The 25273-nt window shown below is 27.0% G+C and overlaps 3 protein-coding genes across 3 annotated transcripts; all 3 read right to left on the bottom strand.

Annotated features, from left to right (window-relative positions):
• Window positions 1-1328: 1328 nt before the first annotated feature.
• On the bottom strand, window positions 1329-1748 carry LOC113855527 (putative F-box protein At1g67390). The gene has a single exon (XM_027487167.1). It carries the CDS (start codon window positions 1746-1748, stop codon window positions 1329-1331), a length of 420 nt encoding a protein of 139 aa, XP_027342968.1.
• Window positions 1749-7654: 5906 nt separating this feature from the next.
• LOC113855528 (putative F-box protein At1g67390) lies at window positions 7655-10131 on the bottom strand. Its single transcript, XM_027487168.1, has 3 exons — window positions 9142-10131; window positions 8244-8399; window positions 7655-8050 (listed from the first exon to the last, which is right to left on the bottom strand). The coding sequence occupies exons 1-3, from the start codon at window positions 10129-10131 to the stop codon at window positions 7655-7657; spliced, it is 1542 nt and encodes a 513-aa protein (XP_027342969.1).
• Window positions 10132-17961: 7830 nt separating this feature from the next.
• Window positions 17962-20640, bottom strand: LOC113855529 (F-box protein At1g80960-like). The gene is made up of 3 exons (XM_027487170.1): window positions 19558-20640; window positions 18792-18932; window positions 17962-18261 (listed from the first exon to the last, which is right to left on the bottom strand). Exons 1-3 carry the CDS (start codon window positions 20638-20640, stop codon window positions 17962-17964), a joined length of 1524 nt encoding a protein of 507 aa, XP_027342971.1.
• Between the last annotated feature and the right edge of the window lie 4633 nt (window positions 20641-25273).

A 25273-nucleotide genomic window follows, 5' to 3' on the forward strand; every position in this document is an offset into this window, starting at 1 on the left:
AATTTAGTTCATCTCAGTATAAAGAATATAGTAAAGAGGGAATTAATGAGAAATAAAAAACGAAAAGCAATATAGGTCCAAAATCAAGTAACATATACATCGCTAATAATTGGTATGTATGCTATATAGATTACATAGAATTATAGATTAAGGCAACAAAATAAATAAATGATATGACAAAAATATAGAGATGCGACAATATTTAAAAATCACAAGACAAGATTGTAGTAAACATATAAAATTAATCCAAATCTTAAGTCTCAAGAAGAATTAATGTTTTAAAAATGAATATGAATTATTATAAATTTACTAGCGCGTTATTTAACCATTTTAATATTTCAATATGCGTCGGTATAAATGTTTTGATAAAAATAAAAAATATATAAAATTTAGCGATGTATTTAAAGAGCAATGCCTGACATGAATGCGCATGTTAATGGAACACTTTTATCATTTATAAGTATATGTACTTCCTTGGTTATATAGACATACCTTGTTATTAATTATAAGATTCCGCAAAGAAAGGGATGATCCAAGAACGAAAGAAAGAGGAATGGCATCTCTTACAAAGTTCAAATTTATATCAAGTTCTTAAATATATTGGCATGTTCGTAACCTCCGTGAACCTGAGCCACGAAGAAAATAAATTAAATAGAAAAATAATATTGAGAAATCTTAGTTTGAACTCTGAGCCAAGAAAAAGGGACTCTGCTACATAACTCTACTATATGAAAGAAACATTACATAAATGGGTCCATTCATACATATATTATAGTTAGGTGAATTTGAAAAGATGCATTACTTACCATGAAACCGCTGCAAACTTCCGGAATCTCTCTAGTTGTCAAAACAATGCTTCCAAACCCCAAATTATGAACCTCTCCACACTCCAAATCACAACTAGAACGGAAAATCTTAAGGTTTGGGGTGTCAATAGCCAGCCCCATTAGTTTACATATCATTGTATCAAGCTCTATGATACTAAGGTTTACAGCATAAACATCAATCATACGCACCATCATTCCTGAAAGCTCTAAGAAGTTAATACTTTGACTATTAATCTTAAGCCCAACGAGACTTAGCTTCGTAATAGACAAACAATTAGAAAGAATCCCTTCAAGGGTTTCTTCCGTTAGAGACACATATAAGAGTTTGAGGGTTTTCAGATTTCGAGAACGCTCACAAGGTGGTGAAGGTGAAATCTTGAGCATATATTTCTTCAACTCGAGCACTGGAAAACGATTCATAATCTCAAAAGGCAAAAGTAAGGTGGAAGCATAATTTCTCACCAAAGCTCGTGTACGATCCCAACATTGCAAATATTCACACTACATAGAAAGCTCCTTCACCCTCTTTTCCTCTATGAGTTTCACCATCCAAAATTTTGCATGCTCATTTTGACAACTTTCAATGAGATGCACAATTTTGCATCTTTCTAAACTACCAGCGTGTTTATCTAGCGGTGAGCATATTAGATTTGCTGCATTGTCAATTGCTGCTAGCAAGGTTGGAGTCAAAGAGTGAAGAGATGTTTGAAGTTGGGGGTTCAGCATAAGCTTGTGGTCGAAATTGAGGGTTGGTGTGGTCTTCCACAGCCTTTTCCACCGTGGAGAGAGAACACTTGTTCTCACTGCATTCTTAATGGGAAGAAAAGAAATTATCAAAGCAAGAACAGGATCGGGAAGTTTTGATGTCAAATCCTCTCCTTCGTTAAGATCAATGTTTGAATCCCCTACTTGTCCTTCCATATTGTTTTTTCTCTCCTTAAACAATGAGGTTCGAATTCCTCTGCCACACAATTCGTTGAAGAAGATATAGTGAATAAAAGTTAAAGGTGAAGAAGACAAACAAAATAACATGGAAAAGCATCAAGTCATTCACCACTACCAATAAGAAAACCTGAACGTATAGAATCACACCAATAACACCTCAGGTTTTCTGCTTTTGAGCCCTTAGTCAGATTAAACGGATGTTTTTGGCCTGTCTAGGTGGCATAGCAAGGCTTACTATATCCGATCCGATTAACGTTTTTCTTTTGCAGTCCTTTAAAGACTTGAACAGTACTTAAACACTGTCTCCAAAGCAAAAATGGATCGTTGGAGTGACTGACTCACTAGTAAATTTGTTTCCTTGTAATGTGATGATCTGTCTCAGATAATATTTCCGCTCCTAAAGGGTAAAAGTTGCGTAAACTACGGTTGTATTTATCTTAGCTATTGAATACCTTGCCGAACCTCCTGCAATAATCGTCTTTCACTACTCTTATGGGAAAAGGAAAATAGAGAAACGAAAATATTTTCTCCAATTAATGAATATACGATATAATAAACGTTTAAATAAATAAATAAATAGTTCCTCAAAATATATTCTATTTTAAAATTAGTTATTATAATTTTTTTTGTTAAATTTAATCATGTGAATTTATTTATTTTTTAAAATAGTTCTTACAATTAAGTGAGTGTCGTGATCACTAAACGAACAATGTTCAACCTCATACTTGTTAGGTGAGATGCTAATGTTAGACGAGACAAAACTTGAAAAATAATTAATCCAATATTTTTAAAAAATTAGCTTCTATTAATTTCTTTTGTTTTAATTTTGTAAAATTTTAATTTTTTAAAAATAAATCCAATTGTTATCTTTTAAATCAACATTATTAAATTAAATAATATTTGACACTTCATCTTTTTCTTAAAAATACTTAATCAGTTAATATTATCTTAATTTAAAATATCATTTTTCGAGTCTATCTTTCTATCTTTCTCTTAAGAATAATCGACAAGTTAATGTTATATATTATCAAAATATTATTTTTTGGAAAGAATTCTCAAAATTATTAAAAGAAGTTAAATTATGTGAGATAGGAATATTTATTTTATTGTAATTCTTTGGACCTATATTTCTATTTTTCTTCGACCGAGATAATATAGAGGTTCTACATTTTGTGTGAAATAAAAAGACCTATTATGATCATATCCAATTTTACCTTGAACAATAGAAATATAAACATTTTTCATATAACAATAAAAATAAAAGAATTAAAAAAACTTTGAAATGTTATAAGTTGATTAATTCTAGTTTTATTTTAATTTAATTTTTTAACATTACATTTAATTTGACTTCAGATAACGTTAACTTGTCAAATATTCATAAGAAAAATAAAATATAAGATATTATCTAAATTAAGAATGCTGTTTTAAAATATAAAAATATGATTTATTTTCAAAAAATTAAAATTTACGTGACTAAAAAAAAATTTAATAGAAATTAATTCTATAAAAAGATATTATTTAAAAATTAAATACTTTTTAAGCTTTTGACACAACTGAAACTAGCATTCTATGTTCGAAGCTCTGATATGAATGACTACTTTTAAAAAGAATTTTTTTAGGATTAAATATAATAAAAAAATTATAAAGACTAATTTTAAAAAAAGTAGTATATTTTTAAGAACTATTTAATTAGTTAAATTTATAATAAATTATTAAAGGGAAAGTGAAATGGTGTTTGGTTCACGGGAGATGGTGTAAATTTTCATGCAGTGCTTGTTAAGAAAATAGAAATATAGTTTTTCTGTTTTTCAAAATTGTTTTCTTATTCTTTGTGAATCTTGGTTCTACTTGCTAACTAATGTCGGGACGTTGAGAAATTAGTGGATGGTCGAAGGAGTAGATAAATTCAGTTCAATATTGGTAATTCATAATTAAGTGACAGTGTAAAATTTATTTACATTACTAGTATATTTAAATTAAATTTTATATCTTATTATATGAAAAAAAAACCATTATAGAGATGTAATTTTGAAAATAAAAATAAAAATTAGGAGAATAAATATTAAAATGAAAACATATTTTTATTTATATGATGTATGAAATTAAAAAACTAAATTTGAATTAATATTATAATAATTTATAATTTATTTTATCTAAAATTAAATACTTTTAAGTTGATATAATTTATCATAATTTAAAATAAATTAAAATTGAAATTAAATGAAAAAAATTATCAATTAAAAATAAAATTGAAATTAAACGAAAATAAGATTAATTTCTAAAATTAATTCCATTTAACAATGATAAACAACTTATAATTTATCACAATGTTGTATTAAAAAAATTAATTTCTAGACTCAGTGTGTTTGATACAAGTAGCGAATAAGCTAGTTGAAAGCTAAAAAAATAGTTTGAAAGTTGAAAACTATAAGCTGAAAGATGAACATTAAAAAAATGCTGATTAAATTGAAAATATTTGATAAAATTAATCGTTAAATAAGCTGATAAATAAAAACATCATTAATTTTTAGTTCATAATGTAAAATTTAGTAATAATATATTTTAAATAATAATAAAATATTAATTTCACTCTCACTTTAAAATATTCTTATTCATTAAAATAAAATAATATAAATTAATTATATTATTATTTTAATAAATTTTATATTGTAAAAAATTGTTATTTAATGATTTAGTTATACTTTAATCAGATTAAATGAAGAAAGTGGGTTGAAGAAGTTGAACATGAAAGAGGTAAAAGTAATAAAGTTATAAAAGTTGAAGAGGTAAAATATTGAATTATAAAAAAATAAAAAAAAGACAGCTGAGAGAAAAATGAAAAAAAAAATCACTTTGAGGTCGTAGCAAAAAAAAAAAAAAAGTATTATGAAAAAATATTAGTTAAAATATCGTTTGAAAAAATGCTAGTTATTTATCCTATCTATCTAACTAAACAAAACTACTTTTTAAAAAATGACCTTTCTGGCTAATAAAATAAGCTTTTAGATAGATGAAATTCTCTTATCTTTCAATTAAATTTCAGCTTTTTAGTTAATTTATTCCTTAATTTCATTAAATACGGCTTTAATAGATTTTAGTGTAGAATACTGTATTTTAGATGATTTTCCCTAAATCAGTATAAATTTTGTTTATATATGTGATCCTTAAGAAAGAAAAAAAAGAAGAAGATTGTTTTATCATGATTAAATTCTCTGCAAAATAAATAAATAAATAAATAAATAAATAATTCATATATTGAGTAGTTGTAAGAATGAAAAGTTTTAAGGCATTGGGCAAAAATAATTACATCCTTTGCTGGACAAAATATAAAATCAAGCCTTATCAAACAAGACTCTTGTGAATGTGGCATGAGATTTCTTATCAGTAAAATAAAATTATTTCAAGTGATAAAAGTTTTCTTTGATACACCATATTTGATTATAGTGTCAAAGTTTCAAAATTTGTCCAACTTTTTACTAGAGGCTTTAGATGTGTTATTTGCCATATTTTTAAAAAATCTGAATGGGATAATCATAAAACATTTAAACTGCATTAATTCGTTATGTCAAGTAACTCGTTGCTCTTATACAACACAAGTAATTCGATGGCGACGACATATGTTTGAATGGAACATACTCTTTTACAAGAACTTTTGCAGGTTCTTAGCAAAGTTTAGATTCAGAAAAATGTAGCAGATGCATGGAGATAAACCTTAGTTTCAAGTGGAAGCTACTCAGTCCATACAGCTTACAGGTTATTACAAAGGTACGATGGAGTGGTGGATTCTTCAACAATTTTTAGTTTAAAGTGGTTCCTCCAAAGTTCTTAGCGTTCCTCCAATGTTCTCAGCATTTTGTTGGAAAACTCTCTTCAATATAGGATCCCTGAAGAGTAAATAAAAAAAGAAAAAAAAAAGAGAGTATTAATAAGCAATAAATAATGCAGAAGTATTGTTTGTCAGTCCAAGGAAGAAACATCATAACACCTTTTATTAGAAGCAAATTTTCATACAACATTTGGTGTAGATGCTATAAATAGTTGGGAGTTCAAGTAAGTTTCCCTTCAATATGTAAAAACCACTTTATGCAACATTGTGGTTTAATATCCAATAATATTATGGACATAAAATGGGATTCCATTTGGTTTGCTACTGTGTTTCATCATTATGGCTATGTAGGAATTGTTTTATATTAAGAAAGATCTTAATGCTGAGTAAGTAATGGATATGATATACTTAAGATTTTGGACATGTTTTTACCGGAAAATGAGTTTAATTGTTTTTCTATCTAGATCAACCTTTGTTATGTATGAAATTAGTAAAGATATAGTTGTCATTTAAATAATATGTATGACTTTAATTTAGGTACTCCTTATACGAATTTAATATATTTTCTTTTGACTAATAAAAAAAAAAGTAATTAATTGGTCTTTGCTACATTATAAACAAATTAAACATTTATTAAAAAATAAAGATTGTTAAACGTTAAGATTTTTTTTGATAATTTTTATATAATAAAATTAAATTATTCTATAAATATTATAATATGTTAAACTAACAAATACTTTTATTTATATAAATTATTAACAGTGTCGACCTTAATGTCTAACACCTTAATTTTCACTGGACAAGGTTAAACCAATACAACGACGCAATAGGATAAGAACAAAGTAACACTGGTTAGTCGTTTGAAACAAGAATTTTATTTATATTGACAGAGTAAAATTTTTACATTGTTATATATTTATAAATTTTTATATAAAAATAATTATTAATTTTTGTAATAATTAACATATAATTTATATTCATAATACATTTTAATCAGTTGACATTATAAAAGTATTTTTTACGGTGACAATACACTAAAATTAAAGTCTTGAAATAATTCGTTACTTATGTCAATTTTTTTAAGAAAACCAATTGGAAGATATCTATTTAGTTTTATAATATTTACACTTATTAGTTCAAACAAAAAATGATTCTTGAAATAAAAAAAACTAAAATCTAATTGATTTGCATATTTTAAAAAATGTAAATAACTCTTGTAGTAATTTTTTGAAAAAAAAAAATCTAATTGCTTCGTCACTCACGCCTCTTGTTTCTCCCCCGTCAGTTTGAGGTTATAAACATTTGGGTAATAAGTGCAAATATTTGTGAATATAGATATGGTTTACTATGCTATTTTCTTGCTCTTCAATTATTTTATTCATTATCAATTTGCCAGATATTGGAGAGTGGATGAGGAAACGAACAAATTTAATTACTTTTATGAATTATTTTTTATTTTCATGTTTGGTATCGGTACTTTAACAAATATTCTAAAAAAACTAACATTTTAGAAATATTTTTAATTATATTTGTCAAGAAAATATTTATATGGAAGGAATGGAAGTCTGACATTTTTATGAAGTTTTTTTTATAAAATAAAAATATAATTATACATCTAAATATTCTTTAATCTAAACCTAATCTATGTGACTCTTCATTTTGTTAACTTTATATTTAAAATCTTTATTGTTAACTTGCTATTATAATTGAATATTAAATTTAGTTTATGATGTAAATAAAATTTATCTTTAAAAAATAAAAAATATTTTAAAAAAATAATATTTAAACTAAACAAAATATAAAACATTCTCAAAACGCATTGTATAACATTCTTGACAATATTCAGAACATATCAAATATTCTCACCGATATTTAAGTGCCCCCAAGAGTGTATATAAATAACATTAACTGCAATTTTATTGAAACCAACGATAAACATTACCCATAGTTTGTAGGGTAACAAACATAAAACAAGAAACTAGCAAATTTCAAGGTTCAAAGTCAAGAAATAGCATCTAAAACACAGTTAAACGGTCATGGCCACCAGAAACCATTACTACTTCCTTAGAGACAAGACCCATTGTTCAAAGCTCCCATTTACGTTTGCCATGTACGATGGCCCAGGGTTGATAGCAATGGACAGGTTCTTAGAGGCTTTCTGAAATGATAGCAAACACAGAGTTTCAGTGGCTTCTGCCCATGAACAATTGTCAATAAACCAAACAGTGATTTTCTGTATGGTTTCTGAAGTTGTTATTATATATTTCAGAAATTCCACTTCCAACCCCTTGCCAGAAAATCCCCTTATGCAAAGGGTTTTTAGTTGGTTTTCCACACACTCACACAGTTCCCTTCGCTTCCAATATAAGCGTTTGGGGTAAGACAGAATATCATCATCATTGCCAGGTTCATCATCATAATCCCCACCAAAGTGATTCTTTGCATCATAGGACTGTGTAATATGAAGAAAACTGTTATTTAATACACTAATTAAGCATATAAACCTGTATAATAGCACCTATACAATAATAATAATAATAATAATAATAATAATAATAATTATTATTATTATTATTATTATTATTATTATTATAATACAATATAATATAATTGGAAAGAATAATATATGGCCGAAGTAAGCGCACCTGGGTATTAATTTCAAGGTGCTGTAACTTAGGACATGATTGAAGAGCAGAAAAGAGAGCAATGGCATTGATAATTAATTTCAGTTCTAAATCAATACGTAGAATAACCAGACTCTCAAATGCACCAGCAAAGCTTGCGGTTGGACCTTGAGAACTCTGGGACAACAAAGAAACACAACGATGAAAGAAATGGTAAAAAAAATTAACATTAATAATGTTAAAGTCTAACATTCATATCAGTTTGATTCAAATCACTCTATTAAACATCTAAAATCATTAAGTATAAAATGTCAAAGATGTACTATTGCTCATGTTTTTTCACTCAATAAGATTGCCTGATTGTTGTTCACACGTAATATCAAAGTCTCCTAGATAAATTTTAGTGATTGATTTTTATTGTTTAATTCAATTAATAAAAGGTTCAATTTCAACATAAAATGAGCGGCCTAAGCGTTATACACACAAAATATTCATTTGTATTTAGGAAATAAACTTTTGGTATTACACTTTTCGAATCAATGAACTTAAAATGAAGGTATGAAGTCGGTCTCATGCATAAGATGTAATTTGTACCAAACAATAGCTAGGCAATTGCAATTACAGCATAGTAATCTTATCAATAACAAATCAACCAAATATATCCACGCAACAGCATAATGTTATTGTTGGAGAATGATGTTACTCATATGCCTAATGTATTGGGACAAATGGGGTGTATGAGGTCGAAAAAAGAAAAAATAAATGATAAATGATGTGATATAATAGAAAGAAATAGATGGAAAAAAATGAATTGAAAGAGGGATATAAAAACACCGTGTAAGTGTACGACTCTATAATTATTGATGATTAAAAGGACAATAAAATTCAAGAGAGTGTAGAATGGAGAAGAAACCCTCACCTGAATGCCAGTGAATGCTTTTAGAATCTCATTTGATGTCAAAAGCTTGCTTTGACCCGGCAAAACATATCGCCTTCCAATAGTCATATCACAGAAACAACTTAGAATTTGAAGATTTGGTGTCTCAAAAATCACCTTTTGAGGGTTACAAACAACAGTATCAATCTCAAGGACCACAAGGTTTCTAGCACGAACATTAATCTCATTCACGACCATTTTGCCAATCTTGAAAAGTTTGAGCCGTGGACTACTAATCTTTACCACACCAAAACTACATTCGCCAAGGGTTATATTTTCAAGACTAGAACAATAAGATAAAATCCCATCCCAAGCATTTTCCTCAACATTCACATTCGTAAGGGTCAAAGTTTTCAAAGTCTGGCCAGGAACAGCACCTGAGGGTGAAGTCTTGACATAATAGTTCTTCAACTCAAGTGCCTCAAAGCTTGAGAAAATCTCAAAAGGTATATCCAGTGTCCTTCCAAGATCTCTCAAAACAGTCCGCAACTGTGGCACGGAGTTCAAATCAATAGGGCCATCCCTCTCCATGGAAAGCTCCTTCACCCTTTTCTGCTCCGCAAGTTTCTTCATCCATGCAACAGCTTCACCACTCGCACAACTCTCGGGCATGTGGACAAGGGTGCATCTTTTCAAGGAACCCAAGTGCGAATCTAACACTGAGTTGATCAACATTTCTGCTTGAGCAATTGGATCCTTGTTTTCTCTGTCTCCATAGGGAACAATCTTGCGAGTAAAAGCCGCAACAAGACGCGTGCTAAGGTGTGTCTTTTCAAGATATGCATCGATCAGATGCTTCAACATTAGCCTCTGATTGAAGGTGAGGTGTGAAATGTTCTTCCACACCATTTTCCATCGATGGGAAAGGACACAGGTTCTCACACCTTCAGTCCCAGGAAGGAGAGAAACAATGTCACTCAGAAGTGAATCGGGAAGAGTGCTGATCAAATCTGGTTCTTCACTCATACTCATTTTTTGCTCTCTACTCTTACCATTCATGTCTTCTTTACCATTTTTCTACTTTTAGTCAAATGAGGTGAGAAGTACAGGTATATAACGCTTAGTATTTCTGGACTCTTCTGCAGCAAATGGTAATGAAAAAATCACTATTGGGGCATTAAATAAACAAGCTTTCGGTGAAGGTTACAAGCTTTTCTTTTTTATTGTAAAATATACCAGCATTCACTATCAACCCTATCTTTGAAATTGCATTTATGGACATTTCTTTATGACTGTATATATTTTCAATAAATTTAAGGAAGGTTTTTTTTTGTCACGCAATTATTTTAAGAATAAATTTAATGAATACTCATAAATGTGTATTTTAAATTTAAATCTCTTACTATAATACTAACTACGGGTATTATTAAATTTTAAGTTAAATAATTACAAATACATTGTAAAGCTATTTAAAAATTTTATAAAATTAAAAAGTAAATATTAAAATTATTAATAATAATTTTTTATGATGATTTTTTTAAAAAAAGTTAAATTTTAAATTAAAAATTATAAAATTTAAAGTTAAATTAGTATTAAGTTTTTTTAAAAATTTAATGTAAATAAAATCAATTTACATGATGACGAAGAGAAGTAACTCTTAAAAGTGCTCTATTAGAAAAACAACAACTACTACTACAATAATAATAATAATAATAATAATAATAATAATTTATTATTATTGTTATTATTATTATTATTATTCATACCAACTCTGACACTTTGTAACATTTATTTTTATATTTATTGTCATCAACTTGAGGGCATCGGGGATGATGATGTTTGTTCTGTATTCAAACAAAATTTTTCAGCAATATTTTGTCGTAATTTACAGGATAAATGGCTTATGAAAAGTAAAAAGGTACAAAAATAATATTCAAGTTACCACAAAAATAACAGAGGACTACCAAGATGTCGAGCAAACAAATGTGTAATTAGTATTGTTTTATTTCATTTCATTTTTTGTTTTTAAAAAAGACAAACTTTTATTTGTTATTAAAGCTTTTATTTTGCAAATATAAAATATTTTAAAAATATAAAATAATATATTTTTGAAATAGTAATTATTTTATGTTTGACTAAACACACTTTTTAAATATTTAAGTTCTCTCTCTCTTTCTCTTTATTTTAAATTATTTTAGTTTCCATTTAATTAAAATTAATAAATAGAAGAAAATTTAAAAAATATATTTAAATATAAAGAATTCACTCCATTTATAATTGAAGTTCAATTAATTGAAGGAAAAATAAAAAATAAAAAATAAAAAACTTTAAGCCAGATAATGTATTTAATGGTCAAAATATCAGTTATTACGTTAGAACATTTTCAATGGAGGTGTTTGACTATCTTTTTAAAAGAATTAAGTAACTGATGTTTATTAAGGCTGTGTGGTGTAGACTAGCTGACATGAAGACTAAATATGGTTACTATGAAATAATTTGTGAGAATAAATAAATATGTATATATATATATATTAATAATTTGTAAATAATTAAATAAATTAATTTATTTTAAAAAATTATTTTAAATTAACTTTATTACTATAAATAGCATGCATGTGATAAAAATTTAATAAAATTAAATAATTTAAAAAAATAATTTATTTAATACTTGTATTATATAGTATGAAAAAATTCATTAAATGTAAATAATCAATATATATTAATCACTACTGTTAAATAAGTGAAACAAGTGAGGATTACTCTCTTTTAAATGTGTATATTTCATGTTTAAAATTGACTTAGAATGATTTGTACATTGTACTGTCTCTTACATTTTTATTAATTTTATTTTAAACTTTAGAAATCAAAGTTATTATAAAACTTTCTATTCTATGACTATTAGTATATATATATATATATATATATATATATATATATATATATATATATTATAATATTCATATTTAATTATTATTATTATAAATATATTATTTTAAAATAAAATATTTAATTTTATTATATTTTTATCATTTTAATATAAATATTCATAGTTATAGAGTTTGGTTAAAATAATTTTCATTAAATTTTGTTGTTTAAAATAATCTAACTATATATATAATTATTTACAAATATATAAAAATTAATTTTTTTATTATAAAATTATTTATATATTTATTTTAAAATTATATATATATTACACAAACTACTAAAAATTTTGAAAATAAAATCTAAATTAAAAAAGACAAAATTAGTTTTTTCATCCCTTAACTTTAAAGTAAAATTCGATTTCATCTTCTAATTTTTTTTTCATTTTCATTCTTAAACTTTTTTTTTCTTATGTTAGTCCTTTTTTAATTTTTTATTTAAAAAATTATTAAAAAATAGTTAAATTTTTTCCTTCCTCTCTCCTCTCCCTCACCCTTTTCTCCCAACCCACTAGCCTGTCTCCCACTCTCACAACCTCTTTTCCCCTACAACTTCCCTTTCCCTTTATGGCAGATCTCACACTCATTTCTTCATAACCCACTAGTCTTGTCTCTCCCTCTCACAGCTCTATTTTCTCCTTCCCACAACTTTTCCTCTCCTTTATCGTAGCTCCTCTACCCCTTTTTTTCCAATTCACCAACTTTGTTTTCTCCTCCTGCAGTTTTTCTTTCTTGCAACTTTCCCTCTCCTTTCTTGTAGCTCTCATACCCCTTTTTCCCTAAATCACCAGTCCTATCTCCCTCTTTTGCAGGCCTTTTTTCCCTTCCTGCAACTTCTCGATTCTTTCTTGCAACTCCTTCACCCCTTTTTCCCTAACCCATCAGTCTTATTTCCTCCTCTCTGCAACCTCTTTTTTTTCCAAGACTATATGTAATTAGTTAGTTTTGTAGACGCTGAAAAAAATCACATTGTAAATTTTTTAACCATTTAACAAACATGATTTCATTTACCAAAATCAAATGATAGTTTCTTCTCTTCTTTGTCACAAACTTGTAGCTACTCCTTCCGTCACCAATTTAACATTATGTTAGTTGCAGCTCCAGCATCCAAAGTAGCTATCATATTAGCTCTAATTGAAAAAATATATGTATTCTTCTATTTAAAATTATTGCTATGATGATTGTGACTATGACTATGATTATGACCTTGTTTAAAATTAAAATGGTTGAAAGAGGACAAATGTGTCAACGTTCAAGTTTCTAATTTTTAGTCCATAAGGTATAAGATTTGGGATAGTAGTGTACGGGTGTTTTGTTCTGCGAGAAAAAGAGTTGAAGGACTTGAGAGATTTAGGATATCAAAACTTGTGAGAAAAAGAAAACGAGATGAGAGAAAGAAAGTTTGAGAGAGTTAAAATAGAACAAGAGGAAGAGGAGAGAATACAAGATTGTGGGAAGGGAGAGGAGGGGCTATGAGAAAAGGGAGGAAAAGTTGTGGAAGGAGAAGACAAGATTGATGGGTTAGAAAAGCTGTAGAAGGAGGAAAAAAATAGAAAGGAGAAAGCTTCACTATTTTTAATAATTTTTTAAATAAAAAATTTCTTATTAGATTAAATAAATGGTATTAAAGTAATCTCAGTACTACTTAAAATATTTTTGTTAAGTTATGTAATAGATTTAATGAAAAGGACTAATACAAAAAACTAATAAAGTTTGAGGACAAAAATAAATAAAAAAATTTAAATAATAAAATTAAATTTTATCCTAAAATTAGAAAACAAAAATATTAATTTTAATATTAAAAAATAAAAAATAAAGATAATATTTATAAATATAAAAAATATATTTACTAAAAATTTATATAAGGTAATAAAAAAAATTTAAGTAACCACTTTAATCTCTAAAATTTATAGCAAAATTTGACGTTGATAAAAAAATAAAATTATTACAGCAAGTACATTTCTTGAATCATTCTCTATCAATTTTAATCCTATAATAAATATATTGTAAATTGTAAAGGAGAGTAGCTTGATTAATATTTTACTTTCTAAATAATAGACTTTCATTTATAACATAAAAGTTAATTTTTAAGAGTGCATCATAGAAATTAAGAGCTATTTAAATAAATAAAAAATTATTGTAGGAGTCGCATAAAAATAAATAATTTGGATTTAGTTAGTAGCTTAGTTTCAAAAAGATGTCTAATTTGATACATTTTAAAAAAAAATAATTATATATTAATAACTAAAAGTTATTCTTTAATTATTAAATTATTTATATATTTATTTTAAACTAAAATATATTTGTATTGCACAGAATATTAAACTATTAAATTATTCTTTGAATTCAAATTAGACATCTTCAATTACTATCACACTTTGTATTTTAAAAAGAATTTTAGTTGGCGGCTTAGTTTCAAAAAGATGTATAATTTGAATCCAAAAGTTTTGTAATATAAAATTTTGCAAATATATTTTCACTGTTAGGTTTTTATACTTTCGCACATCAATTTTTGAAATTATTTAAAAGTGAACAAATTTCCAAAATTAAGATTTTACAATTTTTAAAATTACTTTTTATAAATGATTTTTATACTTTTAAAAATTAATTTTGCAAAAATATAAAATCTCATTTCATTATTTAAAAAATAATTAATAATTTCATAAATTTCATGAACGAAAGCTCCAATCTTTGGCATGTACCCCAAATGGGGCACTAATTTCAGATACATTTAAAATAATATACATGCCTTGAAAGTCAACCTTCTCTGCTAGCTAAACATACAAAACTTACCAAAAAAAAAACCACGACCCTCAGACAGCTTCCAAATTACGCATTTGGAATCCCACACATCGTACCACCAGAACAAATGAACTTGGTTCTCAAATCCAGCCATAACACATCAAGCTTCCCTTTCCATTATCTGCATCTGAACGGAACCAGTAACTCACTCTCTCAATTATTGTATTTGTTTGAATTTACAGGGAGGATATTGCCTTTTCATTTGTAACACTATTGAGCCACTGTAAGGTGACAATACTTGTATTAGATTTGAGTTTTTTTTTTTTTTTTTTTATAGTCGACAAAACATATATTATTAAAGAGAGTTCAAGGAGAACTCAAAATTCATATACACAGAAAAAATTACTTACCAAGAAAAATAAAAAGCAAAAATATATTTATACAAAGTTAAGATGAATGCAATTTTATGAGTTCAAATACCAATCAGTTAACAAAATAACTTCTTCTTTACTAACAAGTGATAGTTATTTTCAAGACCTCAAAATAATAGAATTTAAGACTTCCCTCTCATCCAAAACACCATTGAAAAACACAATTTTATTTTTATATAACTACAAAGACAATAATGTACTTACCCAAACAATTAATAAGTATATCCCTTTTTTTTTTACTACAGCTAACACCAACTCAAGAAAGCAAATGAGTCGATAAATTTTAAGGTAAAACTAATGAGACTTCAAGGTAACGCGCATTAAAGTACCAGATTTGAGATGAAACTGAACACGTTAAAAATAAATGAATCGAAAGTTCTTCCAAATCATGACAGAAACAACAAGTTATATCATTAATTTGAACACCACGATCAATCAGGAAACCTTCATAAAGAAGTGCATTCAAACAATTGTCAAGAAAATACCAGACACTTAAGAGATACCTTCCCTCTCCATAGCCTTTGCAAGGCATCTGCCGTACAGTGATTTACACTATTATGACCACCAAAAAGTTTAAACAACTATGAATACGCAGATTGCACTGAATAACAACTTGAAGAATCTTCCCTTCATACCCATTTATCTTCTTATAGTAACTTAATAGAAACCTCATCCACAAGCTCCAACAAAAGATTAAAGTTTGAGATCTCATGTTGAAAGAGTCCTCTTCGCCAACTAATATCCCAAATCCACCTAGTGCCATCATGAAAACTATTTTTCAATACATATGATTCAGCATTCCTTACCACCGCAAACAATCGCGGAAATGCTTCACGCAATCACATTCCACCTACCCGCTTATCTCTCCAAAAAAGTGTGTGTAAACCTGCACCCACACTCCTATCAAATTTCTCATCCAGCCATGAATTTCCTTGATGAATAACCTCCAGCAAATCACGCTAACACAAAGAACATTTGTTGTTGACTAATGAACGCTGAATAGAAGAAGCTAATCTTCCATACCCAAATTTCAATACTCGCACTCACAATGAACTAGAACAATTAATACATCGTCACAACCATTTACTAAGAAGCACTCAATTAAACCACTGCACATTCCTAATGCCTAAGCCACCATTCTTCCACGGTCTACATACCGTTTCCCATTTCACCTAGAAAATTTTAGATTCATTCTTAACACCTTTCCATAAAAAATTTTATTGCATAGTAACAATCTCCTTTATCATCGATTTCAACACCTTAAAAAATATTTGAGTTCTTTTAATACTCAAGTTTCAATAAATTTCTTTAGATATGAAAAAAATTAAATATTCTTTTATATATATAATTAATAATAATTATAGTTAATATTTGAGATAGAAATAGTTGAAACTGTCTCACATAAGCTTACATCTATCCTTTTAAAGTTTAATATAATTTAATTTATTTAAATAATAAACTTAATTTAATTTTTTTAAAATATTTAATTAATTAAATAAGTGAGACTTAAATTTTTTTAAAAAAAGTCTATTAAATTTGATAAATAAACTTATTTAAAATTTATAAAAATAATAATATATTAAATAAAATAAATAAACTTTTGTCTAATTCTTTTGTTAGAGTTAAAAAATATTTCTACTATATATCTTTTTATAGAGTACATTGCTACAGTTTTTTGTGTTATTATTATTTATTCTATCTTATGATTTGCATTTGTATTTAATATATGTTTTGTAATTTATTTATTTAAATTAAATATGTGATTTGAAAGGGATAAATAAAAATATAATTTTATTATAAATATTTAAGATAATGAACTTTTTTTTCATTATTTATTTAGATATAAGTTCTATAACCTTTATAAAAACATAGTTATTTATATAATTTGATAGCTAATAGCCTATTAAGAATTTCAACACAAAATATACCATTAAAAAGGTTATAAATTAAATAAATTTTTAAAAATTCAGACTACATTTAATGAAAAATCTATAAAAATATATTACTTTAAAATTATTAAATAAACCTTATAAAGCTAAAAAAAAATCTAGACTATCCTAACCAATTTCAATTAATATGCACATGATAAGACTTGATCTCGCTTCAAAATTAATAGTGAATGGCATTACGTACCTTTTAGTTTCTATCCCCGCTAATATTTTTGGACAACTCATCTTTTTTATATATCTTGTGAAAAAATCATAGAAACTAATGGAACAAAAATTATAGTGGATATCCAAAAATATTTATGTTAATGCAACATTTAAATGAATTGGGCCCAATTGTTTTAAAATTTAACTGTATTTATTTTGATGTAATTAATTTAAAATTATTAATAAAATTGAGATATGTGTTAAAATTAATCTTAGTTATAAATTTTTATACAAATATATGTTTTATTTTTAAAAAAGCGAGAATTAACACTTCAACTATAAATCTAACAGACATTTATTCAACATTATGAAACATTTGATAATTAATCTAAGAAAGAAAATATGTTTTACCACCTCACACATGTGCATATAGACGATTGCATGCATGCATTTTTCTAATTAACAATAATCAACATAGATGTCATAGAAATTTTGTTTTGAAAGCACACCAAACATCTGAAACATGCAATAAACGGTACTCTGAAACAAACTTCGGTCCAAGGAAATTTGTCCAAATTACTCAAAGCTACTCAAAACATAGAAATAACTAAAGCCAATGTTTGGGTTGAAAACATAGAAATAACTACACCCAAGCTTCCAAGAACATTGGCATTACTCCTCTTCACCGCCTGCGGTCACCAGAGTGATGCCCAGATCTTTTGAGGCCCTCACAAGTGAAATCGTTGCAGCACTGAACAAATTCTGAGCACAATTATCAACAAAAAAGATGGTCATTCTCGTCAACCTTGTAGCTTTCTTTATCAAGTGCTTGGCAAATTCCAGTTCAAGCACTTTCCCTTTGAATCCCCTTATGCGAACTGTATTCAGCGTTTGGCAAATACAGATGCATGGCTCTCCTATCTCCCAAAATATTGAATCGGTAACCGAAAATATTTGCGAGCTGTAGTAATCCTGAAATATATGGACATAACCTTTAGTAGAGTACTCATCATTAATACTAAGGACTGACCAGCGCCAGGAATATTTTTTTTAACATGTTTTTCAAAAACATGTTACAACTTTATATATGTATAATAAAATTTTAATAATAAAATCCAAAATATTACAACATATAATGTATAAATTTGTTTATAATATATATATATATATATATATATATATATATATACAAGAATACAAGCGATACTCTAGCGCATAGTACATCCAACAGCAATAGATTAACAAGACACTAGCTATTGTACTTTGATTAATAAAATTATAAAATAAAATAAAAAGTGCAAATGTAACTAATGTGGCTTTGAACAGGAAATTTAAATCATTGATTGTGACTTTCGATGCTCGTACTAAGCCTATAACGTATGTTTTATTCATGGGCTGGCTAGATATTACGCATCTCTTTCCTCCATTAAACAGTGAGATCAAAATTAACAATGCGAAGGCAAAAATCAGAAAGAGTGTAGCTATAGAACTAATAGACAAACCTTATTGTTGATCTCAAGTCTCTCTAATGAATTGCATAATTTAAGCGCCAAATAAAGAGCGGTGTTATCTTTTTCTCCATTCAAATCTAAATCAATGCTCAAACTTACCAGATTCTGTAGAGGATTTGCGCGAACGAAACCCTGGGAAGCCAGAAGAAGACAAAAAGAGAAAAACGTGAGATAGAGCCTAATTCACACTAATAAATCTTAAATGCCTTAAATTAGAAACATATATAATGTGTATAGTGCGAAGTGAGATAGAACCTAATGCACAATTAATAAATCTTAATGCCTTAAATTAGAGACATATATAATGTGTATAGTGACACGTAACACAAGAAGAAGAAAATGATTAACACCGAAATTTGTGAACGATTTTTCGATCGTAGTTTTGCAATGAATTTGTGACCGATTGGCAACTGAATTTTTTGCGACCAAAATCATTTTTGTGTGATAGATTTTGCAGTCGCTAATTTTAAATTTCTAAGAATTCATTTTTCATCATTAAAAATGATTGTGACCAGCGTTTTAGCCATCGAATCTGGTCGATTGCTATCTTGGTTGCTAAATATTTTTGCAACCAAATTTACCGTTTTAGTTACCGAATTTTTTTCAGTTACAACAACAACTTTTGTTGCTGTATAAAGACATAACCTTTGTTCTTCTTAAAATAATAAATGATAATCTATGTGAAAATGGGAAAAAAATAAAAATGAGAAAACGGGAAAAGAAATTGAAGAGTATTAAAAGAAGTATTATTTAATACCCCAATATTAGTGATTCTTTGCAAAACCACTCTTGTTGTTAGAAGGACTCTCCGAACTCGTAGTTTAGTCATCCCTCGAGCTGCTGGATCACCGTAGTAGACATGAAGGAGTTCAAGGTTTGGAGCATTAACACTCCATTCTTTCCATTGACAAATAACCAATGTATCCAGAACTATAACCTCAAGGTTGACAGCGACAACTTGCATCTTATGCAATGTCATTTTTCTAAGCTTCAGAAATTTAATACTAGCACTATGAATCCTGAGCTTCTTCAAGTGCTTGCATCCAATGAGGCTTAGATATTCCAAGGAAACACATTTCAAGAGAATCCCTTCAAACAACCGATCACACAGCCACACCTTCTTTAATTTCAGGATCTTCAAATTCTCACAAACCCGCAAAGGAGGTGCACTCTTCAACACATAATTTGTCAATTTAAGCACAACACAACATGCAGCTAATATATGAAAACATATATTTAATGTGGGCGGCGCAGCAACTTGAATAGGAACATCATCAATTTTTAAGTTTTTATAAAATTCAATCTGATCCCAAGGTTCTACGTACTTGCACTCCATATCCAACTCATGCACTCTTTTCACAGTCACGAGATATCTGATCAACTGTACTACATCACCATTTCTACAACTATCCGTGATGTGCACGATCCTACATCGTTCTAACACCCCACGATGATTTATCAAAACCTTCTCAATAGACTTAATAGCATCATCAAATTGAAACATCAACAGATCATAAGCAGCATACAATTTTTCTTGAGAAGTTTTTGGGTCACGAGAAATTTCAAACCATCGTTTAAACGCATGCTCTAGCATGCGATTCTGATTGAAATCGAGGTGAGGAACGTTGCTCCAAAAGGTCTTCCACGATTTCGAAAGCACGCTGGTTCTGATTGCTTCTTCAGTTGGAAGCAAAGAGACGATGGAAGAGATAACATGATTTGGAAGCTTGCTTATTCGATCTTCTTTTTGATGAACTCTTCTCCATTTTTTCCAGATGAAGTTGAAGAGAAGCTCCATGGTGAAGACGAGGATGAGAACGAAGCAAAGTGGGGATGACATTCTCGGGTTTCGCAGGAGGCTAGGAGTTGAAAGTGAAATTAATGAGGTGATGATCTGGAAAGCAAAGGAAACGCATACTAAGGAGTAGTTGAACACCTGAATCAGGACCGTGAATTATGTCTTACCTTGTTATGACCGTTGGATACTGTAATGATACTGTAATGACAATGCTTCACGTGTCATTCTAGCCAAACATGCAGTCTTTAATGCAATATTTTAATTGATTAGATTTATTAAAAAAATACAAATGAGAGACGTTAAAATAGGAGTGACGCCACCATGGAACGTAGGTTAATCGGAAAAAACTTATATTTTAATATTTAATTTTGAGCTTAAAATTTATTAGATAAACTGTGATAAATATTTATTAAAAAATTATTATTTATAATAATCTTATTTTATTTTCAGTAAAATTTACTTATGGTCTAAATGATGTGAGTTACATATATTTTATAATATAAAGAGTATGTTAAAGAAAGTATGTGAAAAAAAATTATGGAAATTTTTTTATTATTCATAATAATTTTATTTTATTTTCAGTAAAATTGACTTATGGTCTAAACGATGTGAGATACATATATTTTATAATATAAAGAGATATATATTTTATAATATAAAGAGGATGCTAAAACAAGTATGTAAAAAATATATATCATTAATATTATTATAAAATATCTTCAATTAATTTTTTATTATAAATATCAATATTTTATTATTCTTTAATTTTATAAAATTTTTCTATAATATTAAATAAATATATTTTTTATATTTTTAGGAATATAAATGTAGTACTCTTTTATATAATACTACTCTAATTTTTATTTAGTAGTCAATTGACATAAAAATAAAATTCAATTGCAATATTAGAATTACTTCAAATATTTTATTATTTTATTATTGTATTTTATCTTTATTTTTTCTATTTTATTTATTGTACTTAAAAATTTTCTAAAAATAAAAGGATTATAGTGAAATATATATATATAAGAACAACTTAATCATTTTCTTTTTTGAAAAATAAAAAATAGGTAAGGTACTTATTTTATAAAACAGTGGTAGGAGAATAATAAAAAAAAAAATACATACATAAGGATATGACAAAACTTATTATATCAGTATAAAAATTTAATATAATAAATAAAGATATAGAAAGAAGAGAGACTACAAGATAAGAAGGTTAAAAAAAGGATTAAAAACATGATATTATATATATTTATTATATGAATAAATATTGATCTATTTTATATTTACATTAATCCAAGCATTTACGTTTTGAGAATTTTCAGTGTATAATTTCATTTCTTGCAGATTATGTTCCCTGTAAAGTTTTTTTTTTTTGGGGGGAGGGGGGGGGGAATTAATTTTGCTTTCAGAAAATATTTAAAATATATATAATACGTTTCAAATATTTTTTAAATATTATACAATGATTTCTATTATTATATTTAGTTTAAATATTACTTTTTAAGAATCTCAATGCTTATTTAAAAGTGTATACTAAAAGAAAATAATATAAAAAATTGTAATATGAAAATTTTATGTAGAAAAATTAAAATTATATAAAATATGAGAATAATGATTTTTTTCTCATTTTAATTCCTAAACTCACAAAATGTTTTAAATAAATTCTTTTTCATAAAACATATTAAGTAGGTTAGAAAATCATTGTTTATTTTTTTTTTTTGAATTTTGATAAAAAATAATTCTTCAACAAATTTTTAGATTGTCAAACTTTTTTTGACCTTTTTCTTTTTATTATTGTCTAGCTTTCTACGACTTTTTTTTCTCTTCGATTTTTAACTCTAATAAAAAAATTTCTTCTATTTTTTAATTTCTTTTATTTTTTTTTACTTTTCATTCACTTCTTCATGTTTCTCTCATTTTTCCTTTGAACTTGAAGAGATTTATTATTTCTTTTATTTTTTTTCCTTCTCTTATTACATTAATGTCTCTACAATAAATAAATTATACATGAATTAAAAAATCTACTATATTCATTTAACGACAAAAAAATTTTAAACAGCTCCAATTCATCTGTAGCTCTAAAATCTGTCTACAAACTTTTAAAAAATTATTTGTATTTTTTGTATTTTTAGTAATATTCCATCATGGGAATTGCTACAAAAAGATTATCTTTCCTCTTATTTTTCTTCTATCTTTTATCTTTCCTATTTTTTCCCTTCAATGTTGTCACTGTTACCTTGATTCGCATCTTCTCCTAGGACTCTCAATACTCAACTGAAAATTAACCAAAAATAGAAAACTTTTTCAAAGTTCAGAAAAGGGTAAAAAAAACAAGTTGTGTAGGTAGACAAAAGAAAGAAAAAGAAGAAAAGATTATTTTTTCGTTAGAATTCAAAAAGGAGAAAAATAAGTTAAAAAACATAGATAAGAGGTAAGAAAAAAAAACAAAAAATAAAGAAAGAGACTCTTAAAAAATTCATCAAAATATACTATATTTTTATCAAAGTTTATAAAGAAAAAGATAAAAATTAATTTTTTTAACTGATTTAACATTTTTAAGGAAATAAAATTTATTTAAAACACATTTATAAGAGATTAAAATAAAAAATAAAAAAAGCTAGAGACCAAACAAAATCAAGATATTAGTTAGTTGATAATAAAATTTATGCAGAGATGATAAAACAGAACGATAAGGTAAGATGATATTTAGATATGACGTACGATTATATTTTTTATATTATAAAAAATTTCTATCTTTTTGGAATTTTTTTTAAAATTAATTAAAAATCATACAGATATTAGTTTGTTGAAAATCTATTTTAAATTATTCATACAAAACATGAAAATTAACTTTCTCAACTTAAAATTCTTGAAAAGCATAAATGAAAATCTTCCCATTAAATGTCTCGTAAGAGAAAAATCTTTTATACACAGAAAAATATTTTATACAAGTTAATATACACTAATTTTATTTAATTTTTAATTTTTCTCTTATATTTCATAGTATACTATGTGTTATTTTTCTCTTTCTATTTTTTCTTTAATAGTTGGGAGTGTCTATACACTTAAATTATTCCCTACTATCCCAGTTAGAGGAACGGGTCACAGAGTCTCCACTGCTAAAAAATATGCAACATCGCAGCAACTCCTCCTCTCCAACTTTCACTACCTCATTGACAACTTCTTCCCTATCCTCGAACCATTTGGTAGGTTTTGAATTGTTAAAGTTATCATTTTCCTCTTTGAAACAAAAACACATGTTTCTTCTCATCCATTAACAAAGGGTAAATATTTAAAACTCATTATATCATTGCACTCAAAAGTGGAATTTGGAATGGACTGATAGAGACTTCTTAAAACGGAGGTGTAGATGTTTTAACCAAAGAGAGAAATTTGAGACGACCAAAAGGCTGGAGGTGGTCGGAATTTGGCGAAGTTGTTGAAGGAGAGGTCGAGAGTGATACTGTGGAGGAGATGTTGTGAGTTTTTTTGGTTTTGCGAGAAAATGACAAATCACCGACGCAGAAGCAAAAATTGATTGGTTAGAAACGTTGTTATTCTCGTAGCACTTACCGCTGAGATCGTGTACGTGCTGTGGCAACACCGTCAAAGATTTCGTCCACGTGTGCGCGTCAAACCACAAGAAGCTTCTCTTCTGTGTTCTTCATCTTCTCCCGATGATAGGGAGCGTGAAGTGGAGCTAGACTTGAGCAGTGGCGCCTTAATGGTCCTTCGAGAATGCTCTTCATGATTAAGGAGGAAGCTAGAGAAGGGTTAGAGTTTGAGAACGGTTCCTCTGCGGATTACAGTTCCATGGCGGTGACGAAGTTGAGCCAGCGCGTGGTGATGAACGAGGTGGAAAGAAAATAAAAACATTTTAAATTAATTATTATTTTAAAAATAATATAAATATAAGAATTTTTATGCAATATAAACATGATAATAATGAGTTGTACTTCTATCATCTAATTCATTATTTAATAGAAAATAGTTAACATTAGAAACAAATCTTTAATAGTTTCAAAAATTAGAGATTATATCCTATTAAAAATATTAGAAACTAAATATAAATTTGAAAAAATAAAAAAATAAATACTTAATTATGTCATCTTAACAGGCAGAGTATTGTTAAGGAATAGGACCGGTTGAGTTAAGTGAAGTTTAAAGGCAAGAGACCCATTATAGTATTTTCAGATCAGTGTATTAACTCATTAAATTGTATTTCTGTGTCCTGCTATATTTACAAACACTTATAAATAATATTTCTTGAATATTAAAGAGCGTAACTGATGGGAGTTTTGACTTGAAAGTAAATGAAATTAAAGCAAATTGATAAAAGAAAAAGAAAAGGAGAGAAATCACAGAATAAAATTGGAAGTAAAGAGAAAGAGAGGTATTCTTTTGTAATTTTCCAAAATTTCTATTTAAAAAAATTAAATTCAAAGTCTATATTTAAATTCAAAATTTAGATCTTTTAAAATTTAAAATTCATTAAATTTTAACTTGTTTCAACAACTTTTTGTTATGATTTAATTAATTTTAACTAAATTGTATTAGCAAATCAAGAGAAATGTTTAATAAAAAAAAATTAAAAAAGTATATAAAGTAACAGAACATGGTTTATCATGTAGTACTCCTACACTGTCTCTCATTTTACATCTTTTATATA

This window comes from Abrus precatorius, unplaced genomic scaffold (genome assembly GCF_003935025.1).
Source record: "Abrus precatorius isolate BTA unplaced genomic scaffold, Abrus_2018 Scaffold11, whole genome shotgun sequence".
Classification (NCBI taxonomy): Eukaryota; Viridiplantae; Streptophyta; class Magnoliopsida; order Fabales; family Fabaceae; genus Abrus; species Abrus precatorius.